We start from the raw sequence: 16980 nt of genomic DNA, 5'->3' as shown, positions 1-16980 counted from the left end.
TGCTTGAGGCAGGTTTATAAGCTTGAGTCAGAACATCTGGTTCACAAAACAGAAAGAGTCAAAGGGGAGACAGCACAGGGGTCACAGCCTTTTCCATCAGGAAATGGCAGCTCTTAAATTCCTCAAAGATGGGCTCATTATTAGGGGATAGTAAGTCTACTAAGGGAAAGTGGAGTTAATAGTACATAACTGGAAAGCTAAGGTTGGAAATGGTAAGCCTGCACATGTCATAGCTTTTCTACTGTGCAGAAAGCATGGGGCATGCTGGTGTTTAGCAGGATGGACAGACAGGGCTGCAGGTAGCCTAGACTGGCCTTCAACAAGAGTGTACCCAAGGATGACCTCCAACTCTTACTCTCCGGCTGCACCCTCCTGAAGTCTGGGACCACGTGTGTGTGGGCACCACACCTGGCTTTTGGGCATTTGAAGAGACCATCACTCTACCTGACAGGTCACAACTGCCTCACTGGTCAGTTGGCAAATTAATGCAAATTTAATAACCCTTATCAGTTACTTCAAGCTCTAACATTTAAAAAATGAGATTTCATTGGGCACATATAGGTGTGGATTTAATGTTTATCCTTCGTCTCTTAAAACATCCCAAATCTTTACGGTGATGAAAATTGGGGGCTGGGGGGAATAGAAGTTACTCTAAACTACAACAGTAATATCACGCCACTTTCCTATGTATAGTAAAATTTCCTAAGTTTAAAAGTAGTAATTCTAGTTCTAAAAAAAAAAAAAGTCTCTCTAGATTAAAAAATAAAACATTCTATAAAAATGTCTTTGCTTTTCAAGATCAGTGAAAATCACTAACCTACTCCTGGAGACAGAAATAAAGTAGCAAGTGTTGGCTTTTAAAGTGTTCTGGATGAGAGCATTACTCCTTTACTTACAAATATCTGCCAAGTATTAGTGAGAGACCATCTAAAGGGCAATTCTACATTCATGGTACCTGCTCCAACACAGCTTTAGGAAGCCTATCTGTCTGAATAAAGGTACCCAGCACAAAGTGCAAAGAGCACCAGAGATTTTAGTAGTGAGAGGAATACACGAGAATGAAACCCTGCCTTCCTTGGGAAAAAGAGGCTGGACGGTGTAAAATAATGCAATGCCTGGAAATTCCAAGCTACCCTCGGATGTCAAGACTTAATTACGAGTCACTGTGACCGCCACAGTAAAAAGGAGACAAAGAGCAAGGTTTTGAGGATTCAGGGTTCAGTTCATATGGTTCATGGCTCAGACTCTCCAAGAGCTACATGCGAAACCACGTTAAATAACAACAGCGGACCTCCAAGGCGGGAGCTTTTGTCACTTTATTGTTAACCAACCAGTATTATCCAAGATTAGAGATGGAATTGTAATTTACTTGTACAACATAAAATTATGCTAATGGGAAATTACCAAATACTCATTAGTAGGTTTTTACATTGCTATATGAACATGTGCTCTCAACTGCTAATGATAAACATTATAATTGATGCAATCGCTATGAAAACCCATTTTGTCAAATGGCTGTTCCTGTTTAGAAAAATTCATACAGCTATAAAAATGGATTAAACCCACTTTAATCCTAATCTACAAATAGACTATTAACAGCAAATATAACTGGTAGCCTTTCAACACTGTAACAACTGATGCAGCAATGATAATGTACACAATGCAAAGAGAAAAAATAAATCCGTAAAACTCCGAGGGAAGTCCATTCCTTTAGCAATAAGGACTATCGCTGCAATGCGTTGGAAAAGTGAGCACTTCTACGTCCAGGTCTGAGTGGTAAGGCCTACCGTCTCATTCCCTCGAAAACGAGTCTGAAGCACGTGCACAGACAGCCACTGTACAACAGTCACCTCAAGGTTAACCAGTTGTCTTTTGTCCTACAGAATATGTCCAAAAATATATTAACCCTTTCCTTTTTATAATGTCTGCCCAAATTAATCCTTTTTAAGTCAGCAAAAATCAAAAAACAGCACAAAAACAAGTTGAACCTACTGTGCGTGAAAATTGCTTAATAAAATGGCAATTTTAATAGATAAATGTTAAGTTTGAGTGCATAATACCAAATGGAAAGTAGCTGAACCACGCAGAGAAAACTAGGCTTTCTGTATCTTCTGTAAATTCAGGTGCTTCATGATCAGACAATGTCAGAGCATCTTTCTAGCTGGAAAGACTTCTTCAGTAAGACATAATTGAAATAAAATTTGTTTTTAGAGATTGCAAATAAAATAAGCAGTGATTTAGAAACCAAATATGCTACAATGACGATCCCTATCCCATCAAGAACTTAGAATGGGATGCTTCATGTACTGCAAAGGCAACGTCTTTCTCACAAAGGGTCACTCAACGTCCTCGGACACAGAACACCTCCCAGGGAACAGCATACCAGTGAGAATATACAATAATCTAGACACAAGTCAGAGCCCCACAGTTCAACAAAAAGGCAGTTAAAACATTAGCACTGGGATCGTAAAAGCATACTCAATGAAGGACATGATTGAGACTGCGTATGGGTAACAGACATGCAGCACAGACTGTGAACAGTCACCACATGAAGAGTGAGGTAGTATTTTGTTCTCAGAGTTGATGTTTCCATATGCTGCCCTTGCAGAAAGGCCAAGGGTTGGGGGTTTTTTCCCCCTTCAACAATCAGAATTAGCTATCATCCACAGTTATCTTCTATTGGACATCCTAAGAACAAAACTTGAATTTTTTTCAGAGACCATGCACTTGCAAGGCAGTGCTTCATCAATAATTTTCTTAGAAGCGACTGCCTAGCAGCTGTATCTCTAAAGTAACAGGCATGGAAAGCCACCACAGGACTACAGGATGTGAAACACCATCACTCAAGCTATCAGAGATGACTGCACTGAAGGAAAGCAAACAATACAGTAACTAAGGGATCTCTGTAGTAACTAACCACTGGCTGCATACTACGCTGTCCAATATTCTAATCATCTTATGATGCAGCCCCATGTCTGTCTGTCTGTCTGTCTGCCTCACTATCTCATATTATACACCTCCAGTAAGTGATCCGTGTGACACCAGAATTACAGCTCTATCATGACAGGGCAGGAGAAGGTCACACTGACAAAAACCATGAGAATGAACATGGAGATGTATGTAGTCTACAACATGGAAAGGGCAAAGAAAACTGAGTTCATTAGCTAAACATGCATTGAAATGTCCACCATTATCCTAAGATGTACACAGTGCTCAAAGCACATACACACATTTGTCAGACGTGGCCATTAGTATTAATATTCAACTGAAAAAGATGAAACAAACAAAAAGTGAAAAATGTACAAAAAGGTGGGTGACAGAATGTCATTATCCATTCCCTGGACAAAAGAAAAATGACCAAACATGACATCACACTGCCTTAATGCTGAAGGACGCCCTTCAGCGTCCTGCTAGTGAGCACAGTCGACTGGTATGAGTGCTTTGGCAAGGTGGGATGCGTTCCATTGCATCTGCACTGCACAGGCCTGCTTTTCTCTGGTGGTGGTTCAGCTTATGAAGGACATGGATCACAAGAACAGCTCTCACATTGCTTCAAACTCATCGATGCGCTGCTTCGTATTGCCTTGTCGAATCTGCCGAAGGGTCTTGTACTTATCACGGCCTGCCTTGACATTCTCAGCGTGAAGAACATCATTCTGTGTCTTCTTGGTCTCATCTCTGGCTTGGGCTAATTCTGAACTTAATGCCTGCATTTAAAAATATATATATATTACTCTTCCATAAAGTTTTAAAAACTATGACAATAGGTTAAAGATGCAAAAATTCATGTATAACAAATCTGACTTTTTAATATACTAATCTTTCCACTGTGGAACGGTTTTCTGGCTGGTATGCAAGCATCTTTTTATTAGTTTTATTTCACGTGCATTAGTGTTTTGCCTGCATATATGTGTAAGGGTACTGGATCCCTAGAACCAGAGTTATATAGACAGTTGTGAGCTGCCTGAAGAGTCTGGGAATTGAATCCAGGTTCTCTGGAAGAGCAGCCTTAACCCCTGAGGTGTCCATCTCTCTAGCCCACAGCATCTTTCTTTAGTAACTTTAGTAACTGTGATGCTAGGAAAGGATGCCCAAGGGCTGTCTGTCCTTTAGTCATCAGCCAGGACATTTTATATATTCTGAACTACTCTAACTTCAAGCCCAGTGCACTCATTTTAAAGGAAAGAGACTATTAAGATGTAGAAACAATGGACTTTTTCTCTAGAAATTTTAATACAGTTAATGTAACCATTCTTTTTTTTTTTTTTTTTTTTGGTTTTTCGAGACAGGGTTTCTCTGTGTAGCCCTGGCTGTCCTGGAACTCACTTTGTAGACCAGGCTGGCCTCGAACTCAGAAATCCGCCTGCCTCTGCCTCCCGAGTGCTGGGATTAAAGGCATGCGCCACCACGCCCGGCTAATGTAACCATTCTTTTGCTTAACATTTCACCAACTGAAAAATTAGATAATTTTTAAACTACTGAGTAACACTAAAATTTCCTATTCTGACCTAGTAATGCACATTTAATAAATTGACCTTTTCTAATTATGAAATGCGAGTAATTCCAATGGTATATTTTAAAGGATGAAGCATCAAGTAGTACATCATTGTTTTAAAGATAAGTTCATTTTATACAGCACTAGAATACGTTTTTCCTTTGAAAATGAGCCAATCAGCAAAGCCCCTTGCTAACAGGGTTGTATAATAGAAGCACTAAGGGAATGTCACACTACAGGACAAACAAGCCAATCACAAGCCTGGACCATGTTAGCAGGAGCTCATGAAGGTGACTTAGGTGCACACAGCTTCTGCCGTCAGTACCTGGAGCTGCTTCTTCACGCGTTCATTCTTCTGGGTCTCGGTGACCCGCTCCTCCTCGCTTCGGTGGTTCATCACCCCCTCGCTGGACAGCTCGGCGCTGGCCTCCGCACTGTTCTCGTCCTGCTCGTCATGCTCATTCTCTGTGGGAGGGATGACTGGGGGAGGGGGAGGTGGAGGTGGCGCAGACATCACAGTTTTTAGCTCTTCTTTGGTTTTTTCCAAGTCTTCCTGAGCTGCAAAAGCCTGAACATAAATATGAATTCAGGTTTATTCTTTGTTCCTGTAACAACTTAATGGATATAATGCTGGGAATGTCATGACAGATTACACTTGAACCACAAGCAGAAAAGGGAACAGTCAATGGAGGAATCTGAGTGTCACTACTCTAACATATTGGTTGAATCACTGACCTAATGATGGGTTAACTAGACAGTGTCATCTCACATGACACAATATGAACTATCCAAAAGCACTGATATTTGGAGGACAACGATTGCCTGGAAAAGCCCCACTTTACAGTCTTGTCCTGTATTCTCCTATTAAGAACACTATCTTACTATTCTCATAAGGCTCCTAAACTATGGAAGTCTCCTATAAGAACTCCTTAAGCTTTAAGAGTCACATTTCAGTTTACAGGAAAAACACAGGATACAAAGAGATGAGACCATGAGAAACCCAAGAGACACACACATAACGAAGAGTTTCCTACAGGCCCCTCGGCAAATCAGTGTCAGCAGAGGGTCTATCCTGTGCTAAGACTTAAAGCAAACAGAGACTCTAAACTCCTGCTTTGCACACGACAGAGCAAACTACCTACAAATTACCAACATTATTGGTTACATTTTAAAATCTAATCTAACACTGAGATGAAAATTCGATAAAATTGAATTATATACATGGAAAAAATTCATATATATAATATGAAATATACATATATATGTGTGATATATATGTGTATGTATGTATGTATGTATGTATGCAACTTATACATAATACATAACCAGGAATAGAAAAGGATATACACTAATGTTTTAAAACAACATCTTAGCTTACAGGACTATAATTTTCTTTTTATATAAATTTTTGTTGACTGTGTGCATTTTTAAATTGTTCATAGGACTTGTAGCTGTAATTTTTAAGGTTTGCTTCTCTACAGTTCATAAAAAGTTTCCTTTAACCAGGTCTATATAATTCTCACAACATAAGCAATATAATGGGGAGACTATTTTACCCCTTTTCTATTTACATATATTATTATTTTACAAATATACACATGGAATATAAAATGTCCCCCAAAATTGAACTTCTACAAAGAAATTTCTGTTGGTTTTTTTAAAGGATGTATTTGTTTTTATTTTATGTGTATTGGTATTTTGTCTATGTGTGTGTGAGGGTGTGGGACCCTCTGGAGTTAACAGTTGTGACTACTATGTGGGTGCTGTGGATTGAACCCAGTCCTCTAGAAGAGCTGTCACTGTTCTTAGCCACGGAGCCATCTCTCTAGCCCTCTACAAAAAAACTTAAGAGTAGAATAAAACCATTTTATACAGTAAGAGTATTTCATTATAGCAAAACCACCACATATTTCATGTACCTTCCTTAGGTATAAAAATTATAACTGTATGTACAAATTGATGTTACTGAATGAAACTCAGTTTCCTTTCTCCCCCATCCCTTCTAATTACAAGCTTGATTTTGTGAATTCTATTAGAAAGCTTAGCAATCAGAGCCAACTGCTCCCTTAAGCTCTGCAGGCAGTTAAAGGTTGCTGGGAACCTTAACTAAGGCGCAGGGAGTTAACGCTCACTGAGACAGACACTTGCCCCAGAAGCGTAGCCACCAGCAAGCTGTCCTTGCTCCTCTAAGTAAGATTTCACCCAACAGATTCACTGGTCCAGAAAAAGTAGAAGAGGACTAACTGGGAAGACCAGGGATCAGTGGAAATAGCCGGTCAGACTATATATGATATGCATTATGAAAATGCCATAATGTCCATGTATAATTAAAGCATGTAAACAGAAACCAAAATTTTACTAGTAGCAAAAGTATAAGCCCTACCTCAATCTCACCTCCTGTAACTGGCTGGCATGACTGTTTCAGTCTATCAGAGTGTTTAACTCTTTCCAGTCCTATTTTCATTGCTACATCCTTCAGACATTTAAGCAACCAACATCCCAAATCCATACTTCACCTAAGTTTTTGTTGTTGTTGTCTTAATAAACTCATACCTAATTGTGCTCTGCAATCTTCACTGATGTTTACACACACATTCCATCCATTTGCGTAAGTAGACCATTTATTTAAAGTCCCCTATAACTCAATCTTCTATTATCTAACTTGTCACAATAGCTACTTTTTTAACTTTTTACTTGGTTGTTAGCTATTTATTTACTGACTGTCCTCAAATCTGACACATACACTCCTACTTCTTATACTCATTCAATCTTTTCTATCTGGAACAACCATCAACACTTTAGCCTTGAATCTGATTCCCCCAAAACCAGCTTATTTCAAGACCCAATGTAATGCTTATGAATGTCCCAGACAGCCACGTGTCTAGTTCCCACAGGAACTCATCAACTCTTATGCATTCTGATCATATGCTGATCTCACAGCACCTCTATCAAATCAGCCAACAGACTGCTGGCTCACTAGCAGAGTAGCTGGTCAAGAAAAGCTAGCACACAACAAAACAGTCATTACTTTGTGCTGCCACTCAGTAGCTTCCTCTTCCTTTTTCTTCTTGGCTTCTTCTAAAAGTGCAATCTTGGCAGTGAATTCGGCAAGTTCTGCTGCCTAAAATTAAAATGTTTATATATTATCAATGCTAGAGACAATAACATTTTTAATATTCTTTTACATTTTTTTAGTCAAAAACTTTAAGCTTGGGCTGTTTTAAGTTCCCATTTTTTAAAAAAGGCAGTATTTCCTGAAGGTCTTAAGTAGTTTATAGTAGGAACTTGAGATAAAAAGATAATATAAAGTTAAAAGGTGTTTATTTTATAGATAAGTGATGACTTACGACGCTTCAGCAGTGAACTTAAAATGTCTAAGAGCTGTGTTTCAAACCTTTATCATTAAACAAATAATTACATAATGTTCTGCAGTGCTAAGGGCACTGTCAACAATCTCATCTCGTTACTCAGCAGTCCAATTTTCAAAAAGAAAGAACCAAAAAGCTCAAAGAGCAACTGATAGGTGTGCTATGACACACCTGGAATCCAAAACTTGCTTGGTATTTATTTAGGAGGTGGGGGTGGAAGGATCAAGAGTTCAAAGCCAGCCCAGGTTAGTAGCAAAACTGTTTACAAACACAGGTTTAGAAAACGTAGTAAATAAACATCTGCATTAATATTCATATTTAGAATCTTCCCTGTGTCACACATAATTTCATTATTTGGAAGTATGTTAAATAAACAAAATTCCAACAAACTATGATTTATAGCCATCATACAGAAACCAAACATGCTGTGCCAATTTATCTAAAGCACAAGATGCCATGCGGCCTCTGTAGAGTTCTCAACCTGTGGGTTATGACCCCTCTGAGGATTGAACAACCCTTTCACTGGGTTTCCTAACACCATTAGAAAACAGATATGCATATTACAATACACAACAGTAGCAATATTACAGTTATAAAGTAGCAACTAAAATAATTTTATGGTTTGGGGTCACCACAAAATGAGGAACTACATTAAAGCAATATAGCTTTATGAAAATTGAGAATCAGTGGTCCAAATGAACGAAACTCTCTTGTGGGCCATAGGCTCCATTTAAGAGGAAACCACAAACACAATACATTATATGAAAGAAAGTTGCCATTAAAAAAAAACAAATGAACTACAAGATATAAGCACATGGACCCTTTTATTCTGTTTGGTTTTCGGTTCCATTTTTAAAAAATTTTTCTGGCAGAAATAAAATGACCAATTTCTGTCACTTTTCCTGTAGCATGCTCTTGAAAAGGTATTGGTGTGTGGGCACGCCATGCATGTCTTTCCTCAGGTTTTGCTTCTTCTGAGAATGAGCAGGGCCTTACCAGCTGCTCCTGGTTCTTCATCTGGTCAGCAGCTTGCTTGGCGATTGCAGACTTGGCCTCTTCCGCAGCCCGGCGCTCCCTGTCTAGCCGCTCTGCCTCCTCTTTTGCTCGCTGGCGCTCCTGCTCCAGTTCCAGAGCTTTCCGAGTCTGTTCTTCTAGTTCTGTTAAATGTTCCACCCAGCCCACAAACATGGGTTAACTGCAATCATCCTCATTACAGCAACATAGCAAAATGTGTAGGTTTTCAAGATCACGTGACCAAATACACAAATACTTCAATTTTAACCTGGTAAACAGTAATAATTTTTACTAATTATGTAATTCAAAACTTGGAGGACATGAAAGTCCTTATGGTTCAAGTTGTGTCAAAAAGCTAGAAGAACACACTTAATTTTCTAAGTCTCTAATGTTAAGTTTTGACCTGAAAAAATTAGCAAAGTTAGGGAAGTGGGTGGACTAACTCAGGAGAGCACTTGCCTAGAGGTACAAGGACAGGGTGCAATCCCTAAAACAGTCCAGAAAATTAGACTCCGCTGCTCATCTCAATAGAAATCTATTAATGTAGTTTAAGACCAATGGTGTCAGCCCTGTCTAGCACACACGATGCTCCTAGGTTCAGTCAGTTTTTTCCTAGCACCAAGACAGAACACACTGAGTCTTTCTTACCTACACTAGGTACAAGCAGAGGAACCCTCATCTGAACTGCATGGGGAATCAAAGTGTTTTGGGTTTTTTCAATATTTAATGTATGTAGTGAAAGAATTTGGAGTTAAGGCTCATTCTAACTCGAGAGTCATTTGTTTTATCGTGCAGAACCTGAACGTCACCCGATGCAATACCTTCAGTATGTCTACGCCACAAGTGAGATCCACCGTATGAAGTGTGTTGTAAGTTCAAAATATTTCAGATTTGGGGTTATCAAGATCTTTATTTCTTATTTTAGGCAAGTCACCAGCAAGCTTGACTGGCTAATTGTTTGATATTAAATTTGAAAAAACAATGACACAAGTTCTTAGTGACTTAAGACATAATGAAGTGACTGGCAAGCGTTGTAATCTGTCCATGGAGCAAGGATAAGTTTCTTTCTTATCCCAGTAAATTGAGTAAGAAAGGAAAATACCACTAACAAAAAAAAAAAAAAAACCATTAGAACCCCCTTCCCCAGGTGACTTTGAAGTATTGAATTTAAGTGTTATTTCAGGAAAGTCTTACTAAGAATTCTGTGGGACGATAGAGTATAATGTCCTAGGAGACTGGCTCTCCCTTGCTATATCCTTTAGAGAGACGTGCAAGTAGACTGCAACAAACAAGATTTTACTTAACATTCTAAATTTTACTGGTCTTGATCAAAACTAGCATAAATATTTTCAGTTAAGAGATTTGAGAGGGGGCTGGCGAGATGGCTCAGTGGTTAAGAGCACCAACTGCTCTTCCGAAGGTCCCGAGTTCAAATCCCAGCAACCACATGGTGGCTCACAACCATCAGTAATGAAATCTGATGCCCTCTTCTGGAGTGTACACTGGAGTGTCCTTTTGAGGACAGCTACAGTGTACTTACATATAATAAATAAATAAATAAATCTTAAAAAAAAGAGATTTGAGAGATTTTGAGGATTAGAGAAAAAATGACTCTGGCTAAGCTTTAAATTTTTGGTAAAATAGCATATAAATTCAGCATAGCTATCTGGCCACAAATTATAAAAGTACACATTACAGGATGGCACCACAGCTTAATTATACGGTGATCTGTTTTCATTCCAAACTTGGTCGAGTTAACCTAGGAAGAACCTTCCCTCATCCTCCTTGGCTGCTAGAGCTAAGCAAGCTCCTGGCTCCACCACTCACCTACACAATGAGTCAAGAACTGAAAGCAGGGACATGTATGCACATGTATGTATGTATACCCACGGTGAGGTATGTTCCAGTATGTGTGAGTACTGTAGGCCTTATGATAAGTGCAAAAAGCCAGGCACACAAAGTCATTCCATGAGTCTACTCACTATCTACAACAGCCAAGATCCCAGACAGAGACGGGTATATGCGGGGGATGGAGGAGGGGACTGAGGAGTTACTGCTTAACAGGCAGAGGGTGAGTTTTGCAGGCTGTAAAAGGTTAGAGTGGACTCTTAATATCCTTACACCATACTCTTGAAAATCAGTAGCACACTATTTTTTATGTTTGCCACAGTTAAAAAAAAAAAAAAAATCATAGCCGGGCGGTGGTGGTGCACACCTTTAATCCCAGCACTTGAAGGCAGAGGCAGGCAGATTTCTGAGATCCAGGCCAGCCTGATCTACAGAGTGAGTTCCAGGACAGCCAGGGCTACACAGAGAAACCCTGTCTCGAAAAGCCAAAAAACACCACACACACACACACACACACAAAAAAATTCTTAGAAGTTTGGAATACAAGTTAAACTTTAACATAAATACTTCTGAGTCAACTATTTTTTATCAGCTTTCTATGGTATCAATTTTTTAAAAGAGGTATATTTGATAGATTTTTGTGCAATTCTTAAATCTATCACAAAAAAGCTATTTTTTTTAAATGTTAAAACGAAGCGAGGGGTCGCTCTGGGTTGTAGCTGTGCACGGGGGCCTGGCTATCTGGCCCCATGATTTCATGCCAGGGATGGCAGGAAGGGCAACACTAACGAGGGGTGGCTTCACACACTGGAGCCATAGCCACGCCTGATCACCACAATCCGGGAGCCCAGAGGGTTAGCAGCAGAGGGTTGCCTGGAGTTACTGTAAAAGGCATAAACCAGCAGGAGCTGGTCAGAGCTCTGGCAGCCTTCCTCAAAAAGTCTGGGAAGCTTAGAGTCCCCGAATGGATGGATGCAGTCAAGCTGGCCAAAAATAAAGAGCTTGCCCCATATGATGAGAACTGGTTCTACGCACGAGCCTCTTCCACAGCACGGCACCTGCACCTCATGGTGGTGCAGGGCTTGGTTCTATGACCAAGATCTACAAAGGACAGCAGAGTAACGGTGTCAGGCCCAACCACTTCAGCAGAGGCTCTAAGAGTGTGACCCACTGGGTTCTCCAAACTCTGGAGGGGCTGAAAATGGTAGGAAAGGAGGCCACAAGCTAACACCTCAGAGACAGAGAGATCCGGACAGAATCGTTGGACAGGTGGCAGCTGCCAACAAGAAGCATTAGAATAAAGGATGCTGGGTTAAAAATTGGCTCATTCATTAAAAAATAAAATAAAACGTTAAAATGAGTATTATTTTAAATTCATTTACACAGAAAGAGTTGGGTAGTCATATGACCTTAAGAGAAAAAGCTGTTTTTATCAGCGCACTAGAACAAGAGTTAACAAACTTTGGCCCACGGACCAAACCCAACACTAATTTATTAATGTTTTTTTTGAGACATCACCAACACCCTGACTCAGAAGTTAAATAGGACTTCTTTCACACAACAGCCAACTCTGGTGAGACTCAGGCTGTGTAGCTGTCTAAACTATTACTGAAAAAACTTGAGGAAGCTTCTCCTTCTTACTCATATTGGAAACCCAGCACTACATGATTTTGCAAGCCAAATAATTTCTTACTGCAGAACCAAGTTTAGAAGCTGTAATACTGCAGTAACAGCATCAAAAATAAAACAAAACCCTACATGCCTTAATAGACAATATAGCCCAAAGAGTAGGTTTGTCTTTCTCTTTACTAAAGCAATGGTTTATCAACAACCACACTGATTTCCAGATCACATGAGCTTACAAGAAAAAAATAAGTAACAGTTCAATAACAATTTTCATAAATCACAGAACACCGTGGTTATGTATTATTGGCTGACAAAAAATTTAAATTTCTATAGAACACCTAAGCAACGATCCAGTTACATGTCATCATAAAGGTAAAGGTCTCTATGAATAATGTATGAAGGGATTTTTAGATACAGCAATACATCTCCTCTTAAAGCAAAACATCCCAGGAAGTATGTCAGAGGCCTGTGTGACAAGTAAGAATACATTTTTATGTGTTCTGTGTATTTATTCTGTGTAAACAAAACGGTATCTGCTTTCCCCCAAAGTAGAATAATGGCAAAGTAGCACACCAGCCTGGGATTAGTGTTCTACTGAGCCGGAAAGACAAAGATGGAGAGTCTGGTATTGAAGAGGTAGTAGGGACTAGGAGAAAAGTTCCTGAAAAGGGGCAAACAAGGTCTCTTCAAATCTGTGTGCTATTTTCCTTCAGTGTATTTGCCAATTCCCCAATGTCCACATAACAGAGATACTAGGAAACATGAAGACACTGTAAGAAGCTTAAGAACTAGGGAGAGGGGTCGCTCTCTGGTCAAATGGCAGCATCTGAAGCTAACACAGAGAAGCCCTACCCATCATCCAGGCTACCATCTCCTTGGGAGACAATATTTGTAAATCAAATATCTGATAAAGAATTTGTATCCCTGACATGTAAGAACCCTTAGAACAACAGGAAATCCCATTGACCAGTGGGCAGAAAATTTCAACACCCTCACTCCCAAAATGTGAAAAGACCCAATAAGCGTATGAAAAGATGTTCAACATCATTAGGCGGGGGTATCTAAGTCAGAACCCTAACATAGCACTGTAAATCATTTATGACAATGATAACCCAAAAAACAGGCACTAACACATCCTGGAGAAGATGGAGCGCTCACACACAGTTACAGGAACAGAAAGCCACTTTCAAACCAATTGGATAATTCCTCAAAAAAATCAATGTGGCCAGCAATATGAAAATGTAAAAAGAAATCTGTACGTGTACGTTTTTAACTTATACACAATATAGTGAAACAGTAGAAACAATGCAAATGCCCAACAACTGATGAATAAAAAAATAAAATTAAAACATTCATCAATTTAAAAAGCATGAAATGTTAATATATGTTACAATAGAGATGCACTTTGAGAATAGCAAGCCAAGTAAGGGAATCCAGTCACGTGTCCAGAAAAGACCAACCTGTGGCACAGTGAAGAGACTCACAGCTACCCACAGCTGCTAGGGATTACTGGAGATATCAGCTGACTGGCTACTTAATTAGTGGGTATGGGATTTCTTAGAGATGACAGATTCCAAAAACTCAGTGAGTGACAGCACATCACTCTGAACATATTAAACACCGGTAAACTGCATGGTTTAAGTGGGTAATTTTACAGCATATTATAGCTCAACAAAGCCATCAGAGAAAAAAAAAAAAAAAACAAAACATGACTAAATCTAAGAGCTCAAGAATTAGAATGGCAGAAATTATAAATGACAAATGACTGGGAAGTAGTCAATTAAAGAATGCCAGTATTGTTCCTTATCTTGTTCTGCAAGCTACAAGAATAAGCCTGTACAGTTCACATCATTTTAGGAATCAACTTCCCTGCAACAAACTACTGCCACTTACTCCCAACAGGTGTATACAGACCTCTGTACCAGCACTTCACTAAGATAGTATTTAGGTCCTCAGAAAATAAAACTAATTAAAAACAATCCTATTTTTTAAAAAGATGGCTTATTTCCATTTCAGAATTTAGGAACCTAAGATGCTAAGCTGATGAACTCAGGGTCACCATCGTCTGCAATGACAGAATTAAGCTTTGTTCCTACCTGTAAATAGTATTATCTACTATCCCCCACATTACCATGCTGACTGTCCCTCCACAGAAGTTCAAACTACAGAAAATGATTAAGCTATTGCTCCATCTGCCATCAGTAAAGTGCATGCTGCATCAAAGCAGAGTCCTTCCTATCCAGTATCTTGTGCCCAGTGCTTATGTGCCCAGAATTAGTCAAACCACTAGACCACAGGTCCCTCCTATAGTCTGTCCTATGGAAGTCCGACTCATTTTAATACTTGCTAGAACAATAAAGGAATGGTAGGTCTGGTAACAGCACCTTTCAGGAATCCCCCATACATATTCTGTATGCTCAACAACAACTGATCTTTCTGTTCTAGTTAATGAAGCATTTGTAATAACAATGCCAATAAAAATTAAAAGAATATGGCAACAAAGTATAAATTTTTTCCTCAAAAAGTTACAGATTAATTTAAATATCATGAAATATGGTCAGTTACTGCACTTGAGTGAAAATTTAGGACAAATTACAAGACAACCATGTAGGTTTTAGGCCAGCCTGGGAAAGCTTTATTAGAAAACCAACAATTACACTGGACGTGCTTTGCCTTAAGATGACTCATCATCTGCAATTGTCTTGATAAAGATGTTCTATATTCTTTATGCTCTATCTCCCTTATACTCTTCAGTGCTTCTTTCAGAGTTTTGTATGTAAACCATTAATACTTTTATTATACAGCCTAAATAAATGAGATTGAAAGATTTAGTAAGTAGCTATTCCTTCAAAACAGTTCTATAAACTTCATCTTTACTACGAAAATTTCAATTCCTTTTTTTTTTTTTTTTTTTTTGGTTTTCCGAGACAGGGTTTTTCTGTGTAGCCCTGACTGTCCTGGAACTCACTCTGTAGACCAGGCTGGTCTCGATCTCAGAAATCTGCCTGCCTCTGCCTTCAAGTGCTGGGATTAAAGGCGTGCGCCACCATGCCTGGCTTCAATTCTTTACACATCCTTCAGTGTAAGGCAGCAGGTCATGTGTGGTACTAAGAAACAACCTGAGGGCCTCACACATGTAAGCAAGCATCTGCACCAATGAGCTGTGCTAGCTATGCCCTAAGCAAGCCCCTCAAGTCAAACTTCTTCCCAGCATTCTTGAAAGGTGCAACTTATATGGGTCATGAGGTCCTTAGCACATGACATGTCACTATCAGTTTTCTACGTGTGTTTCTATCATCTGCTCAGGTTTTACTAAAATGTAGGTTCTATGTCTGTAAGGATAAAAGGAACCTAAAAGCAGCATAAACAGCATCAAATTCGGAATTCAAGTATAATTTTGTAGTCTATAAACAAGTGCTATACAACCCTTCGGTTTTGAAGTAAATTAATTTCCAGATGTGAGAGGTAAGGTTTAGCTAGAGTTAGAATAAAACTCAATTTAAAAATTGTGCTTTGTGTGTGGGGAGGGGGGGGGCAGGTAAGTATATATACATGCACGGAGGCCAGAGGGCTACGAAAAGTTGTTACCTCCCTTTTTGAGATGCAGTCTCTCACGAACTGGGTCTGACTGATTTGTTGAGGCTGCCTGATCAGTCAACTCAGGAATCTACATGTCTCAGCTTTTCTGGTACTGGATTGCAATCTGGTGCTAACCATGCCCAACCTTAGCGTAAGTCCTGGTGCTCAAACACGAGGCTTCATGATTGCACATGAACTACTTTACCAATGAGCCTCGTCTCCAGCCTTATGCATATACCTGGTAAGATGGCACAGGCCAGTTATCTTCGCATTGGTGAGGAGGGAGCCAGGATTATCAAAAAGTTTTAAGCCAGCCTGAGCTATAGTGAAAATGTGCTCCACCCCCACAAATCACAACAGTCTCTACTGAGATATAGCTAATACTCTTGGAATAACCGTAGATAAACTGTCATTTAGGTGACCACCTCTTCTGGATACCCACTAGAAAATGGTTCTAACTGCTTCTTACAAATATCTCCTTTACACAGGAAAATGATGTAATCAAATTAAACCTGAAATAACACTACCATTCCCAATAAAAGTGAATGCCTAATTTTACTCATTGTGAGGGAAGGGTGTTACATACACAGGAAGTTTACACTACTAGCTAAGATTCTGCTGCTTGGGAAGGAACAATTTAATTTGCTCAAATAACTTTTTTTCCTTCTGTTCTTTCCTCTAATGCTCTATCAAAGTAGTGTATCCCAGAGTTACTCAATGTAAGCAGTGTCCTGTCTATAGACTGCAGCACTCTGGCTATAAGCAGCATAGGAAGTTCATCTAACTATGTCAAAAGCAAGCAAGCAAGCAGCATGACGTGTCTGCGTGTGTGTGCCTGAGCACGCTCTGGAGCTGCATACCTTATATATCACAGTCACCATCTTGAATCCACTGTTTAAACACAAACCCTTTACCTTTCTGGGCTTTCACTGTCTGCTCTTCGATCTGCCTCAGACGCTCCATCAGCTCTTCCTTTTCACGTTCTATTCTTTCCTTTTCCTTTTCTGCTATTTCTCGTTTCTTCTTTTCATTCTCTAATTGTGCCCTTAA

General features: G+C 39.5%; 1 protein-coding gene and 1 pseudogene across 3 annotated transcripts in view; one reads left to right on the top strand and one right to left on the bottom strand.

The window, feature by feature from the left end:
• Rdx (radixin) overlaps window positions 1-16980 on the bottom strand; it is a 62465-nt gene that overhangs the window by 20547 nt on the left and 24938 nt on the right. The window contains exons 10-14 of one of the 3 annotated variants that reach the window (XM_029481639.2): window positions 16845-16975; window positions 8860-9020; window positions 7524-7616; window positions 4821-5063; window positions 3547-3707 (exon numbers count right to left, since the gene is read on the bottom strand). In XM_029481639.2, the coding sequence (XP_029337499.1) occupies window positions 3547-3707; window positions 4821-5063; window positions 7524-7616; window positions 8860-9020; window positions 16845-16975 (789 nt within the window). Of the gene's footprint in view, window positions 1-1301; window positions 3708-4820; window positions 5064-7523; window positions 7617-8859; window positions 9021-14932; window positions 15157-16844; window positions 16976-16980 lie in introns of those variants that run through there. The other 2 variants (XM_021171200.3, XM_021171201.3) reach the window with 2 other exon arrangements.
• Window positions 10907-12021, top strand: LOC110301380 (small ribosomal subunit protein eS19 pseudogene; annotated as a pseudogene).

This window comes from Mus caroli, unplaced genomic scaffold (genome assembly GCF_978045245.1).
Source record: "Mus caroli unplaced genomic scaffold, Mus_caroli_1 scaffold_11, whole genome shotgun sequence".
Taxonomy (NCBI): domain Eukaryota; kingdom Metazoa; phylum Chordata; class Mammalia; order Rodentia; family Muridae; genus Mus; species Mus caroli.
Note: the sequence above shows the minus strand (reverse complement) of the source record. Positions and strands in the feature narration are given on the sequence as shown.